The sequence below is a fragment of the Saccopteryx bilineata genome, chromosome 2 (assembly GCF_036850765.1).
Source record: "Saccopteryx bilineata isolate mSacBil1 chromosome 2, mSacBil1_pri_phased_curated, whole genome shotgun sequence".
Classification (NCBI taxonomy): Eukaryota; Metazoa; Chordata; class Mammalia; order Chiroptera; family Emballonuridae; genus Saccopteryx; species Saccopteryx bilineata.
The window spans coordinates 25,559,427-25,573,743 of NC_089491.1; the positions used below are offsets into that span (position 1 = coordinate 25,559,427).

The following is a 14,317-nucleotide window of genomic DNA, read 5'->3' on the forward strand; positions in this document are numbered from 1 at the left end:
GATGATGAGGCAATGATTGTAGGAATGGAAATAAGAGGACTGATCTAAGAAGAACATTATAAATAATAATGGTAGGATTTGGTGATTAATTGAATGTAGAAATAAGGGAGAGTTTGAGGTTGACAACTGGGTTTGAATCAGAATATTCCAATCTACCTCCTGAGGTTTGCTAATAATCTGCCTATCCTTCGATGATTAGGGACTCATTTTAAGTGGGTCTGGACACACAGGTTTTTTTCTGATTGATCATGTCATATAGAGCCCTTCCAGAACCCAAAAAACACTAATTCTTCTAATAGGGAATAGGAATAATGTAGCACATCTTCAGTAAAATAACGAGGATTATATATCCTTGGGGAATTTGTTTTATTATGTCGAGATGAAGAAAAAGCTCTAAATATTGAAAATGAGAACAGTGCTTTTCAATTAGGTTTTCCTAAGAAATCATTTTGGTATTCATAAAATGAGAGCGCCTTTGGGACTTAACTGTGAATTTATCTTGAGGAATAAACTCAGAAGTAAAGATGGCACAATTGTGGTTTTGATTCAGGGGGATAAAAGAATTTAGTGCTTTGAAAATAATTCTGGGCCTTGGCTGGTTGGCTCAGCGGTAGAGCGTCGGCCTGGCGTGCGAGGGACCCAGGTTCGATTCCCGGCCAGGGCACATAGGAGAAGCGCCCATTTGCTTCTCCACCCCCACCCCCTCCTTCCTCTCTGTCTCTCTCTTCCCCTCCTGCAGCCAAGGCTCCATTGGAGCAAAGATGGCCCGGGCGCTGGGGCGCTTGGCCTCTGCCCCAGGCGCTAGAGTGGCTCTGGTCTCAGTAGAGCGACGCCCTGGAGGGGCAGAGCATCGCCCCCTGGTGGGCAGAGCATCGCCCTTGGTGGGTTGTGCCGGGTGGATCCCGGTCGGGCGCATGCGGGAGTCTATCTGACTGTCTCTCCCCATTTCCAGCTTCAGAAAAATACCAAAAAAAAAAAAAAAAAAAGAAAATAATTCTGTAAATCAAATATCTGAACCAAGTATGTTTTCTCTAAATATTTATTTTTCCAACTACTTCTAATGTTTATAATATGTTTTCATCAGAGATAAATTGTTTACCTCTTCAATTTGATATAATAGCTAAACATAACTGAGTCAACATATTCTTCTTGCTCTGCTTCGAATCAATGGGAATAATTAGACTTGCCTGGAAAAAAACTACTATAAAATTATAAAATGATTCAGATTTGTTTTTTGTTTGGAGGTTTTTTGTTTGTTTGTTTTTGGGTTTTTTGTTGTTGTTTTTTACAGAGACAGAGAGAGAGTCAGAGAGAGAGGGATAGACAGACAGGAATGGAGAGAGATGAGAAGCATCAATCATCAGTTTTTCATTGTGACACCTTAGTTGTTCATTGATTGCTTTCTCATATGTGCCTTGACCACGGGCCTTCAGCAGACTGAGTAACCCCTTGCTCAAGCCAGCGACCTTGGGTCCAAGCTGGTGAGCTTTTGCTCAAACCAGATGAGCCCGCGCTCAAGCTGGTGACCTTGGGATCTTTTTTTATTTATTTTTATTTTTTTATTCATTTTTAGAGAGGAGAGAGAGAGGGTGAGAGAGAGAGAGAGAGAGAGAGAAGAGAGAGAGACAGAGAGAGAAGGGGGGAGGAGCTGGAAGCATCAACTCCCATATGTGCCTTGACCAGGCAAGCCCAGGGTTCGAACCGGCGACCTCAGCATTTCCAGGTCGATGCTTTATCCACTGCACCACCACAGGTCAGGCAGATTCATCGTTTTTATAAATTTTTTGAATATTATCAACGTACTTGGTTATATTAGAATTGAGGGAAAGAGGAACAACTTTGCCTACATGGCCTGTGGAGGAAAACTACCTGAAGAATAATCAGTTTTGCAATGATCTTCAAGTTGGGAAAGCATGCTGAGTCTACCTGCAGGCTGGGAACATGTCCTGTAAGAGGGCCCAGGGATTGGAAGTACCAGGCGATTAGGAACTGGTGAACGGTCGTGGTGGCAGATCAGATTATACAAAGGCTCTCCCTTTTTTTTTGTGGCAGAGACAGAGAGAGTCAGAGAGAGGGACAGCTAGGGACAGAGAGACAGAAAGGGAGAGATGAGAAACATCAGTTCTTTGTTGCGGTTCCTTAGTTGTTCATTGATTGCTTTCTCATATGTGCCTTGCTGGGGGGGGGGGGGTGGCTACAGCAGAATGAGTGATCCCTTGCTCGAGACATTGACCTTGAGCTCAAGCTGGTGAGTCTTGCTCAAACCAGATGAGCCCGTGCTCAAACTGGCGACCTTGGGGTCTCGAGCCTGGGTCCTCCACATCCCAGTCCGACGCTCTGTCCACTGCACACTGCCTGGTCAGGCCAAAGGCTCTCTTTTTGTTGCATTTATTTCTCCCTACCTTCTGGTTTCTTTAACTCTGTTGTACCTTGGAGAAATAAGAAATACTGAAACTGCTCTGGCCGGTTGGCTCAGTAGTAGAGCGTCGGCCTGGCGTGCAGAGGTCCCGGGTTCGATTCCTGGCCAGTGCACACAGGAGAAGCGCCCATCTGCTTCTCCACCCCTCCCCCTCTCCTTCCTCTCTGTCTCTCTCTTCCCCTCCCGCAGCTAAGGCTCCATTGGAGCAAAGATGGCCTGGGCGCTGGGGATGGCTCCTTGGCCTCTGCCCCAGGCGCTAGAGTGGCTCTGGTCACAACAGAGTGACGTCTCGGAGGGGCAGAGCGTCGCCCCCTGGTGGGCGTGCTGGGTGGATCCCGGTCGGGCGCATGTGGGAGTCTGTCTGACTGTCTCTCCCCGTTTGCGGCTTCAGAAAAATACCAAAAAAAAAAAAAAAAGAAAAAAAAGAAATACTGAAACAGTTGGCTTTTTCTTCCTTTTCAGAAAGTAAATGTGAACATTTTAGGGTCAGTCATGGGCACTACGGTGGATTGCAGGGGTAGATGATCCAGGATTGCTCTCCTAAGCTAATAACACTTTAAGTAATGATTATATCCTCTTTTCTAGCTTATTAAGACCATTTTTTTTTTCTTTTTCTGAAGCTGGAAACGGGGAGAGACAGTCAGACAGACTCCTGCATGCACCCGACCGGGATCCACCCGGCACGCCCACCAGGGGCGACGCTCTGCCCACCAGGGGGCGTCGCTCTGCCCACCAGGGAGCGATGCTTTGCCCCTCTGGGGCGTCGCTCTGCTGCGACCAGAGCCACTCTAGCGCCTGGGGCAGAGGCCAAGGAGCCATCCCCAGTGCCCGGGCCATCTTTGCTCCAATGGAGCCTTGGCTGCAGGAGGGGAAGAGAGAGACAGAGAGGAAGGAGGGGGGGGGGGTGGAGAAGCAAATGGGCGCTTCTCCTGTGTGCCCTGGCCGGGAATCGAACCCGGGTCCCCCACATGCCAGGCTGACGCTCTACCGCTGAGCCAACCAGCCAGGGCCTTTTTTTTTTTTTTTTGACAGAGACAGAGAGAGTCAGAGAGAGGGACAGATAGGGTCAGACAGACAGGAAGGGAGAGAGATGAGAAGCATCTATTCTTTGTTGTGGCTCCATAGTCTCCTTAGTTGTTCAATGATTGCTTTCTCATATGTGCCTTTACTGGGGGCTACAGCAGAGCAAGTGCCCCCTACTTTGCTCAAGCCAGCAACCGTGGGCTTCAAGCCAGTGACCTTAGGGCTCAAGCCAGTGACCATGGGGTCATGTCTATGCTTAATCCAGTGCTTAATCCAGTGACCCCTCTCTCAAGCTGGATGAGCCCATGCTCAAGCTGGTGACTTCAGGGTTTCAAACCTGGGTCCTCCATGTCCCAGTACAACGGTCTATCCACTGTGCCACCACCTGGTCAGCCTAAGGCTACTTTTTAAGGGGTATTATGGACAGGATTCACACTCTGAATTAAGATAGACGGTAAAATTTGAGGTCTGAGCAACTTGAAGACAGTCTTCTGTTAATCTTCGCAGAGCGAAATCGGCACTTAAACATCAGGGTTAGGAGACAAGGCATGGAAATTACTACTTCCTCTTTAAAGTTTTATTTTTCTTTCTCAAGTCTGAAACCAGAAAGCTATTTCCCTTACAATTCTGGCATTCCAAAGAAAGGAGTTGAATCATAAAGCTGTTTCTAAGTACCATTAAGGCTGACCCTTAAGACAGTTCATCTTCTAGACCAGCACTGTTCAGTGGAAACATACACAAGCCACATATGTAATTTAAAATTTCTAGGAAGCACAAGAAAAACTTAAAAAGAAACAGGTGAAATTCACTTTAATGATATTTTACTTAACTTGACATAGCCAAAATATTATTTCAGCTTACAATCAATGTTTAAAAATTATTGAGGTCTTTTACATTTTTTCTTTATATTAAGTCTTCAAAATCCAGTATGTAGTTTATACTTCTCAATAAGAGCACATCTCAGTACAGACTGTGTTCCAGTTGACCAGTAGTCACGTGTAGTTGGATTCTATATTCAACAGCACACAGTTCTAGATGAAATTTTAAGTATCATAGGAACAGAGTTGTTCTGTTCATGTAATAGGGATTCTATAAGAAAGGGCATGACTTAGTGTTTTTTCATATTATTGGCTTTGATTAGGCAGAACTATATGAAATTACTGTTTTTGTATTTCACAGTAGTTGAGGATCAGCAACTTTATTTTTATTTATTTATTTATTTATTTTGTATTTTTCTGAAGCTAGAAACCGGGGGAGACAGTCAGACAGACTTCCACATGTGCCCGACCGGGATCCACCCGGCATGCCCACCAGGGGGCGACGCTTTGCCCAACAGGGGGCAATGCTCTGCCCCTCCGGGGCGTCGCTCTGTCGTGACCAGAGCCACTCCAGCGCCTGGGGCAGAGGCCAAGGAGCCATCTCCAGCGCTCGGGCCATCTTTGCTCCAATGGAGCCTCAGCTGTGGGAGGGGTGGAGAAGCAGATGGGCGCTTCTCCTGTGTGCCCTGGCCAGGAATCGAACCCGGGACTTCTGCACGCCAGGCCGATGCTTTACCACTGAGCCAACCAGCCAGGGCCACAACTTTATTTTTATTTATTTTATTTTTTATTTTTTTATAGAGACAGAGAGAGTGAGGGATAGACAGGGACAGACAGACAGGAACAGAGAGAGATAAGAAGCATCAATCATTAGTTTTTCATTGCGCATCATGACACCTTAGTTGTTCATTGATTGCTTTCTCATATGTGCCTTGACTGCCGGCCTTCAGCAGACCGAGTAACCCCTTGCTGGAGCCAGCGACCTTGGGTCCAAGCTGGTGAATTTTTGCTCAAACCAGATGAGCCCATGCTCAAGCTGGCGACCTCGGGGTCTCGAACCTGGGTCTTCCGCATCCCAGTCTGACGCTTTATCCACTGCGCCACCGCCTGGTCAGGCAGGATCAGCAACTTTATATGGTCCTACCTGATATACATATTATAGCCAAACACACTTTCTTTGAAATCGAGAAGCAATTACTGTTCAAATCTTATCTTGAATTTTTACCCCAGATATAACAAACTAGTTTTTTTTTTTAAAAAAGGAAATCTATCATTCATTTTAACCTTTTACATGACCCAGAAGCTGGAAAAACGAAAGAGCAGGGGTGAAGTGGGCGTTACACATTTTCTTTCCGAAGTAGTTGTGCTTCCTGCCATGTGTTAATTCCCAGCCAAGAGCCTGTGATTTGCGCTGTTTCGCCATCCTGTCTGTACTCTAGAGTTGTCCTCTTCCCTCACTGGGGATGTGACATGAAGGTAGTTTAAATGATTTGGTCTGGTACTTGCAGAAAAGGAAGCAAACACCAATGACTGGTACTGATAAAGGAAGAGCTGGATTTCGTTAGAGGCAGGCTGCTGTGAAAGCACTCACTATGAATGAAGCTGGTTGTACATATAAGTAAATGTTGGTGAGATATCTCACCCTTTATTCTGCCATATTATTGGAGAAGGTAGAGATTGGCCAACATTGGTACCTTAGAGATCCAACCACAGACGGTCTTTGTGTTTATCAATCAAATTACAATTTTGTTTCTGAATCATATGTAATTAACTGAGAAAATGATAAAAATGAATCTACTGACATTCCTGTTTTATTTAATACTATTTTAAAATTAAATAGCAATAACAGAAAGTGTGTTTTAAGTTTTATATGTTATTTGTAGGAGAGAAGTATGGCTACCTTTCGCTTCCAAAGCCAATGGTAAGTAGAAGAGTTTCCTACTTTTCAGAATGTTTTTATTCGGAATTTAAATTATGCTCTTGCTGCCTATTGCTACTTTTCCTCCAATATGTGACATTATAAAAACTAGGAAGTAAAATGTTAAATTTTCATAGTTGTTATTCTGAGTAACAACCTGGTTGTAGCCCATACTGTGCTTATTTGTGTTGGGTTGGAGGGTTGAGGGAATAGGGAACAGACTGTATGAGTAGTAAGAGGCCATGATCTGAAGTCAGAGTCTTTTTGTTCTTCATATCTTGGGTCTAATTCACAAAGTGACGTGGGATTCATTTTCTACAATATAGAGAATTGATTTTATTTTATTTATTGATTGTTTTTAGAGAGAAATGAAGGAGGGGGAGAGAGAGTAAAACATTAATTTGTTGTTCCACTTCTTTATACATTCATCTGTTGATTCTTGTATGTGCCCAAACTGGGGATCAAACCCACAACCTTGGTATATAGCAGGGGTCGGGAACCTATGGCTCACGAGCCAGATGTGGCTCTTTTGATGGCTGCATCTGGCTCGCAGACAAATCTTTAATAAAAAAAATAATAACGTTAAAAATATAAAACATTCTCATGTATTACAATCTATTCATTTTTTACTGCTCATGTTCATGGTTGCGGGTGGCTGGAGCCAATCACAGCTGTCCTCTGGGACAACACCAAATTTTTATTAGATAATGCGTAACATACACGGGTTGTTGTATGGCTCTCACGGAATTACATTTTAAAATATGTGGCGTTCATGGCTCTCTCAGCCGAAAAGGTTCCCGACCCTTGGTATATTGGGATGATGCTCTACTAACCAAATGAGCTACCTGGCCAGGGTGTGACTTTCTTAATGTTTCCTAGCTTGAGGAAAACATGCCATCCTATTTATCTTTAGAGACTTGAAATGTACAGCTTTATATACCTGAAACTGGTGTGTTTGACTGCATTCCAAAGTAGTGTCCACTAGATGGCAAACTTGGTTGCATTAGTAAGATGGTTTGTGTACCTTTTCAGGCAGTTCTCTTCTTATCTTCATAAAACACGTTAGTAAAATTTGTAAAGTAAAAATTAACAAAAACACCACTCAACTTTAAAGAATAACATGGAGCACAAAATTCAGAATAAAATAAAACTTAAAAACCTGTAGGGGTATTCTTAACTTTCTTGAATGCTTTATTAATTGCTTTGTAGTCTACTAGACTAAGGAAGAAGATACAGATGGTGTGACGTTAAGGAGAGGAGCCGAAGAGAGCATTGATCATCTCCATTTATTTTCTGATGAACATAAGAGGCAGCTTGTGCCTGACCTGTGGTGGCGCAGTGGATAGAGCGTCGACCTGGAAAAGCTGAGGTTGCCGGTTCAAAACCCTGCGCTTGCCTGGTCAAGGCACATATGGGAGTTGATGCTTCCAGCTCCTCCCCCCCTGTCTGCCTCTCTCTCCTCTCTAAAATGAATAAATAAAATTAAAATTAAAAAAAAAGAGGCAGCTTGTGTGTGTGTGTGTGTGTGTGTGTGTAACTAGAGTTTCCCTGTCCTTATTTTCTGTCCTTCAACTTCTCCCATTTCTTCTATAATAAACAGCACTAGAAAATCTCAAAAGGGCTGTGTTCAATGAGCAAGTACAAACTGTGGGGTAGGAAAAGGGAGAAGTTGAGGATGTTCTGTTCTACAGTAAAACGGGTGACACAGTAGCTGGTCAGCAGTACAAGTCATGGTAACAATGAGGGTAACACAACTGAAGAGGTAAACATGTACCTTAGAGGTGCTGGTGGTGACCTGTTTAAGCTAAGTGGGCACATGAGTGTCTTATTTAATAGTGATTTATACTTTTTTGTACATGTATGAATATGTACTCTGTGCATGTGTGTGTGTATTGTTTAAATAAATGTTTCCTAAAAGAAATTTCTCAACATTCTCTGGCCCCTTTATCTCCACAAGCCCCAGCTGGTTTGGAAGTTCTGCCCCAACTACGGGAGTTCCCCCCAGATCTGCGAGTGAGAGGAATGCCCAAGCTGGGCTGCCATCTCAGAGAACTTCTGATTAGTTTTTCAAAGGCCCATTGTTATTGGTAGAGCTTTCTACCCTTCTAGTAAATAGGCCTCAGTGGGTCGGCCTGGTAACCTAACTGATGTATAATGCTTTCTCCTTCCCTAAGGGAGTTTCAAAAGGCTCACATAGGAACAAACTTGCTGTTTCAAAAATAGGGGCCTCTCAAACATGTGGGTTCAAATATTAGACCCTAAATTCTCAATATACTCCTGTACAGCCTGGGTAGAGGACTGGGAATCAGGATGTCAGTGAAACAAGGGTGCTGAGAGTTATCCCTCAAAGGGCAAATTGGGTGAAAGTGTTGAATTCCAGAGTCACATTAGGAACATATGGACCTCCACAGATAGTGGCTAATTTTATTTATATCATTTCATAAGAATAATTTAGCAGAGGGGCCAGGATGGTTTGGGAGTATAATAACTGGACCCTGGAAAAATACTAAAGTCTGAAGTCTTAAGGCCTTCTGGGACACTTCTCTGCTTTCCCTCATCCCAGGTTTCTAACTAATACCTGTTTCAAGCTAAACTCACATACTCATAGACTATTTGCAGTTTAGTTCTTTGTTTTAACTTAAACAACTTAATATACTTTAACTATGTACCGAAAATATTTAGATTAAAATTTTATTACAGGTGCTTCGTTATGCTATTACCATTGCATTTCCTCACAGTGAACTGTACTGCTTTTCAACATATCTTAATCTCTTTATTGTCACAGAAGAACAATGCAAACCTGAAATCATTAAAGCCCGACAAGTCTGACTCCGAGGTAAAACCTTGTTCTAATAGTAGTCTTACTTTTAAGCTTCCTTTTACGTCAGTAATAACAGAATTGTTGTGATGAAAATGTTTTCTCCATATCTTATAGGAGAAAGCCAAGATCGCAAAGCTTGGACTCAAGCTGGGTTTGCTCACCTCTGATGCCAACTGCGAGATCGAGAAGTGGGACAGTCAGGAGAGTGAGATTGTTCGGTACGGACGGAGCATGTCCGGTGTGGCCTATTCTCTCTATTTATTCACTAGGTAAATGCAGTTACATTTTGATCTTCCTAAGTCAATTTAATATCTAGTGTAGAGAAAAAGTGCCAGGTTAAATCACTGATAGGTGAAACTCAGTTTTGTGTACCTGGTAAGAAGCCACTATATATTGGTCTTATGTCAATGAAGTGAATGCAACTAGAAGTCATTTACTTAGGATTTAGATTTAGAGGGAATCCTTTTCTAGGTTTGTATATTATTTTTTCCATAATTTTGAAATAGTTTTGCATTCTGTACATTGGTGTGTCTACTAGCCAGCCTCGGTAAGTTTGGAAAACATGCCTTTTAAATCTTTTTACAAGAGGTTGATTGGATACAGATCAAAGAATAGAGGGCCTACCATCTCCAATAGAGTGTCAAATCTCCACGAGTCTGTATTTATTTATTTATTATTATTATTATTTTTGTATTTTTCTGAAGCTGGAAACGGGGAGAGACAGTCAGACAGACTCCCGCATGCGCCCAACCGGGATCCACCTGGCACGCCCACCAGGGGTGATGCTCTGCCCACCAGGGGGCAATGCTCTGCCCCTCCGGGGCATCGCTCTGCTGCGACCAGAGCTACTCTAGCGCCTGGGGCAGAGGCCAAGGAGCCATCCCCAGCGCCCGGGCCATCTTTGCTCCATTGGAGCCTCGCTGCGGGAGGGGAAGAGAGAGACAGAGAGGAAGGAGGGGGTGGGGGGAAGAAGCAAATGGGTGCTTCTCCTATGTGCCCTGGCCGGGAATCGAACCCGGGTCCCCCACAAGCCAGGCCTATGCTCTACCGCTGAGTCAACCAGCCAGGGTCAGTATTTATTACTTAGCACAGATTGTCCCTGACTTTACAGTTAACTGACCTATGTTCTTGGTCTTGTCCACTTTATAAAACTCTTGATCAAACACCTTGTTAAATTCAATGTTGATCACATTCCAAAATGTTTCATTATAATAATCTCTATATGGTAAAGTAATATATATGTATATAGCATATATACTCTAATGTATATGTATATATGTATAGTAATTCCATGTTGCTAAATATCAGTTATCGGCTTAATAATCTGTTCTAGAATTTTCTCAAGGAAAGACTTCAAACTTTCCACTACTTTTCAGAAATATATCTTTTTCATGTTTGAAAACCTGAAAAATACTTGATATAGCCAGTGTTATGGCCCCTTTTTATGCATTTTGATTTTGAAAATATTATCAGCTGGCCTGACCTGTGGTGGCGCAGTGGATAAAGCCTCAACCTGGAATGCTGAGGTCTCCAGTTCAAAACCCTGGGCTTGCCTGGTCAAGGCCCATATGGGAGTTGATGCTTCCTGCTCCTCCTCCTGTTCTCTCTCTCTCTCTCTCTCTCTCTCTCTTCCCTCCCTCTCTAATAAAAATGAATAAAATCTAAAAAAGTAAAAAAAAAATATTATCAGCAGTTTGTATCTTATTTTTTCCATAATTTTGAAATACAAACCTACATGTTTCAGTATTCTGAGATATAGTCCATTTGGTCTGGAATCTTAAACTCAGTTGAAGTAGGTAGGATCCCCACAACTGTGTGGGCAGTGGGGCTCAATAAAGCCACCCTGTAAAGCTAGTATCCGCAGCCACCATCACAGCCGCCTGGCCCATGCAGGTTTGCATTGGATTCGGACAGATGGTAATGAAACAATGGAGCCAAGAACTGGTGGGCCATTACCTTTAATCTTAGCTAGCACCTGGCGGGCAAGTAAAAACACACACTGGGCTCCAAAACCCACTCATTCAGTGCTCACAAAGCTACTGACTTATCCGAGTTTCCTAGAATGAAAGGTTTCTAGCTCACTAGCCTTATTCACCTCTGTTCCCCATCTCCTTCTCTCTGCACAAACTCTGCACAAATTGGCTTCTCCTTTAGCATTCTGCCATCTTGACTGCTTCTCCTCTCCTCCACGTGCCCTTTCTCTGCTCTGTCCTCTCTAATACTAATCTCAGGAACTGAGAGCAGCAAGCTCCCGGTCTGCGCCACTTTATAGTATAGAAATCAAAACCTTTAATCCAATATACAAATAAGGAAGTCTCTGATACAAAGTCACTTACCTGACATAATGGGATTCCTCATAAGGGTGCACCACCCCACATCATGCAATCAGTCAAGGGTGTGGGGAAAAGCTTAGTCTTAAAACTAAGCCTTAGGCTATAACCACCCTGCCTGCTTACAGCCTGTCCCCCACACCCAATGCAAACTATAAGCAAGCAAACATATATCATATTTACAAACTTATTTGACCAACACACACTTTCCCTCCATAGCTTCTGAACAAAATGAAAAAATAAGCAAAAGATGATGTTGATGGGGGTCAGTAATGTTTATGCTGATGAAGTTGATATTGGACAATGTAATTTATATCCACAGGTAGGTGGGTTTTTACAACTGACTTCTAGAATTAAAAAATCTGACTCCATAAGGACAGAATGTGTCTCCTAGCATACCAAAAAGAGCAGATATCTCCCAAAGGCAGCTTTACTTTCAAGAGAAAAAGATAAGAAGGCTACCATGTTCAATTTATTTTCACAGTCACCAAAAAAACCTCCGAGAAGATAAGTACACGTCTACCTCTTCTAAGGGGTGGAGTAAGTGGGAGAGCGGAAGGAGGGGGATGTTGTGCTGGTGGAAGGAAGGTTAGGGCTCAGCACTCAGTAGGAAGAACCCTTCACTGCCCTCTGGAGGATGTCTTCTGCTTCTTCAAGATAAACCATTCTTCTGGAGGGTGAAGGAGAAATGGTAGTTGAGCATTTCTGTCTGTGTTTAGCAGTCCTTTGTTAATACCTTACCATATTGTCCATTGTTGGTGACCTTTCCACTTGGGTGGTTTCCTTCCTTTGTTCTTAGTTGTTTTGGCAACCTTCTCCTGGGACTAAGTCTTCCCAGCACTAATTGTGACCTCCTTTCTAAGTTCATATCTTTTAAAAATCTGATGAGTCAAGTCTACAAAAGAAAGTAAAATGGAACTCTCTTTTGTTTTCTTACCAGAAAATGTGTGCAGATTAACTGAAATAACAAAGATCTTTCCTTTTGGCTGGAGTCATGCTGTTTATCTCATGGTGATGAAAATTAGGTCTTTAGAAAAAAATCTTTATTTTGACTGATAAAAACTGGAAAAATACCTTACTACTTACTGAATATAGTCTGTCATATAAAATCTTCCCAAACAAAATTGTGATGAATAGATTTTCTTTTCTAAGTGTTTAACCCTTTTATTTCTTGTTTCTAATTTCAGAATATTTCAGGTCAGCATTTTTTGTTTCAGAGTCAGAGTAGTGGATCTTGGTAAGGGATGACATGCACCCCACAGAGGCAGCATGAGGGAAGGGGAAAACCAAAGTTCTGTGTGAGGCCAGTAGCCAGGGCCACTATCACAGCAGCCTGGCCCATGCAGGTTCGCATTGGATTTGAACAGATGGTAATGAAACAAGGGAGCCAAGAACTGGTGGGCCATTAGCTTTAATCCTAGCTTGCACCCAACAGGCAAGTAAAACACACACTGGGCTCCAAAACCCACTCATTCAGTGCTTACAAAACTACGGACTTAACTGAGTTTCCTAGAATCAAAGGTTTCTAACCTTACTAGTCTCATTCACCTCTACTCCTCATCTTCTCTCTGCACAAATTGGCTTCTCCTTTAACACTCCGCCATCTTGGTTGCCTCTCCTGGCCTCCTCCACGTGGCCTTTCTCTGCTCTCCTCTCTAATGCTAATCTCAGGAACCGAGAGAGAGCAAGCTCCTAGTTCGCCCCACTTTATAGTGCAGAAATCAAAACCTTTAATCCAATATACAAAATAGGGAAGTCTCTAATACAAAGTCACTTATCTGAGGCATGATGGGATTGTACCACCCCACATCAAAAAGGGTGGGAAAGGCTTAGTCCTAAAACCAAGCCCCAGGCTACAAGGATCCTGCCTGCCCACAGCCCACGCCCAACACACATTAATATCACCTGGGTGATGGGCTTCCATGTGGGCAGCGCCATCTTTAACAAAGTGAGCATAATATACAATATATTTTATCTGCCCAACACTGTGGAATGTGACTTGTTGGTAGAAGATACTTATTGAATAGGACAAGAAAATAGATGTTCTGCAGTGGATAATACCTTGTGTCATTGTTGTAAAGTACCGTACCCTAGATTCTGCAAAATACCGTACCTCACTTTAGTGGGTTTACGTAGAAACACCAAGTCCAGATGAATTTTAAGGAATTTTATTAAAGGAAGAGATTTATTTAATATGCCGGCCACATATGGCTAACACGGGGCATTTGCTGACCCAAATCGTGTATGTATAAATACATTTCAGAGGCTGGTTATATACTGTTGATCACACACAGGCTGGAGAGAGCATGACATCATGGCACAAGCTTACATTTGTTTAGGGGATACAAAAAAATTAAGACTTTCAAGGTAACACAATCAAAGATATTTACAATCTTTCAGGGTTCATCTTCCCTCCTTTGCCCAGAAGTATGTTACTCTCAGAATTCCAGGAAGGGGGAGGAACTTCTATCAGTGTAGGGTGATATGTAAATTCTGTCTCCCATTGAAAGAGAAGAAGTTTCTCAGTTAACCTTTATTTTAGTTTTAAAACTAAAAGACCCATTGTCCTTGCAAGCCAGAAACTTCTACATTCTTCTTCCTCCCTTCCCCAAAGGAAAGATGGGACAGGAAAGCTTGACCTTTCCTCCTAGAATATCAATATTAATTTTGCAGCTTTTTGGTACCGTACTACATAATTTGTGCAAGTCTTCGTAATAGAATGGTAAAACCTCAAACTGGCTTTGTTTTCTACTGACATATTCAGTGTATCTGTTTTTTCTCGAACAGTCTTTCCTGTTTTCCCTTAAGATTGAGTGCTTTACCAATCTCATCTAGTTGCTTCTTTCTGAGGCTCATCTATTGGCCTTTACAGTATCCAGTTTTGTAGTTTTCCCCCTGTGTATTCTACAGTTCTTTCTCCGGCTATTGTTTCATGTTGTATTAAAAATTTATATAAATTTCTTAATACTTTATAAATAATTATTCATA

The 14,317-nt window shown here is 42.6% G+C and overlaps 1 protein-coding gene across 1 annotated transcript in view; it reads left to right on the forward strand.

Moving 5' to 3' along the window:
- The window catches only part of CTNNAL1 (catenin alpha like 1), a 76,094-nt gene that overhangs the window by 51,840 nt on the left and 9,937 nt on the right, over positions 1–14,317 (forward strand). Inside the window, exons 12-14 of the mRNA XM_066256578.1 lie at positions 6,144–6,181; positions 8,964–9,014; positions 9,114–9,268. Coding sequence (XP_066112675.1) covers positions 6,144–6,181; positions 8,964–9,014; positions 9,114–9,268 — 244 coding nt within the window. The remainder of the gene's footprint in view (positions 1–6,143; positions 6,182–8,963; positions 9,015–9,113; positions 9,269–14,317) is intronic.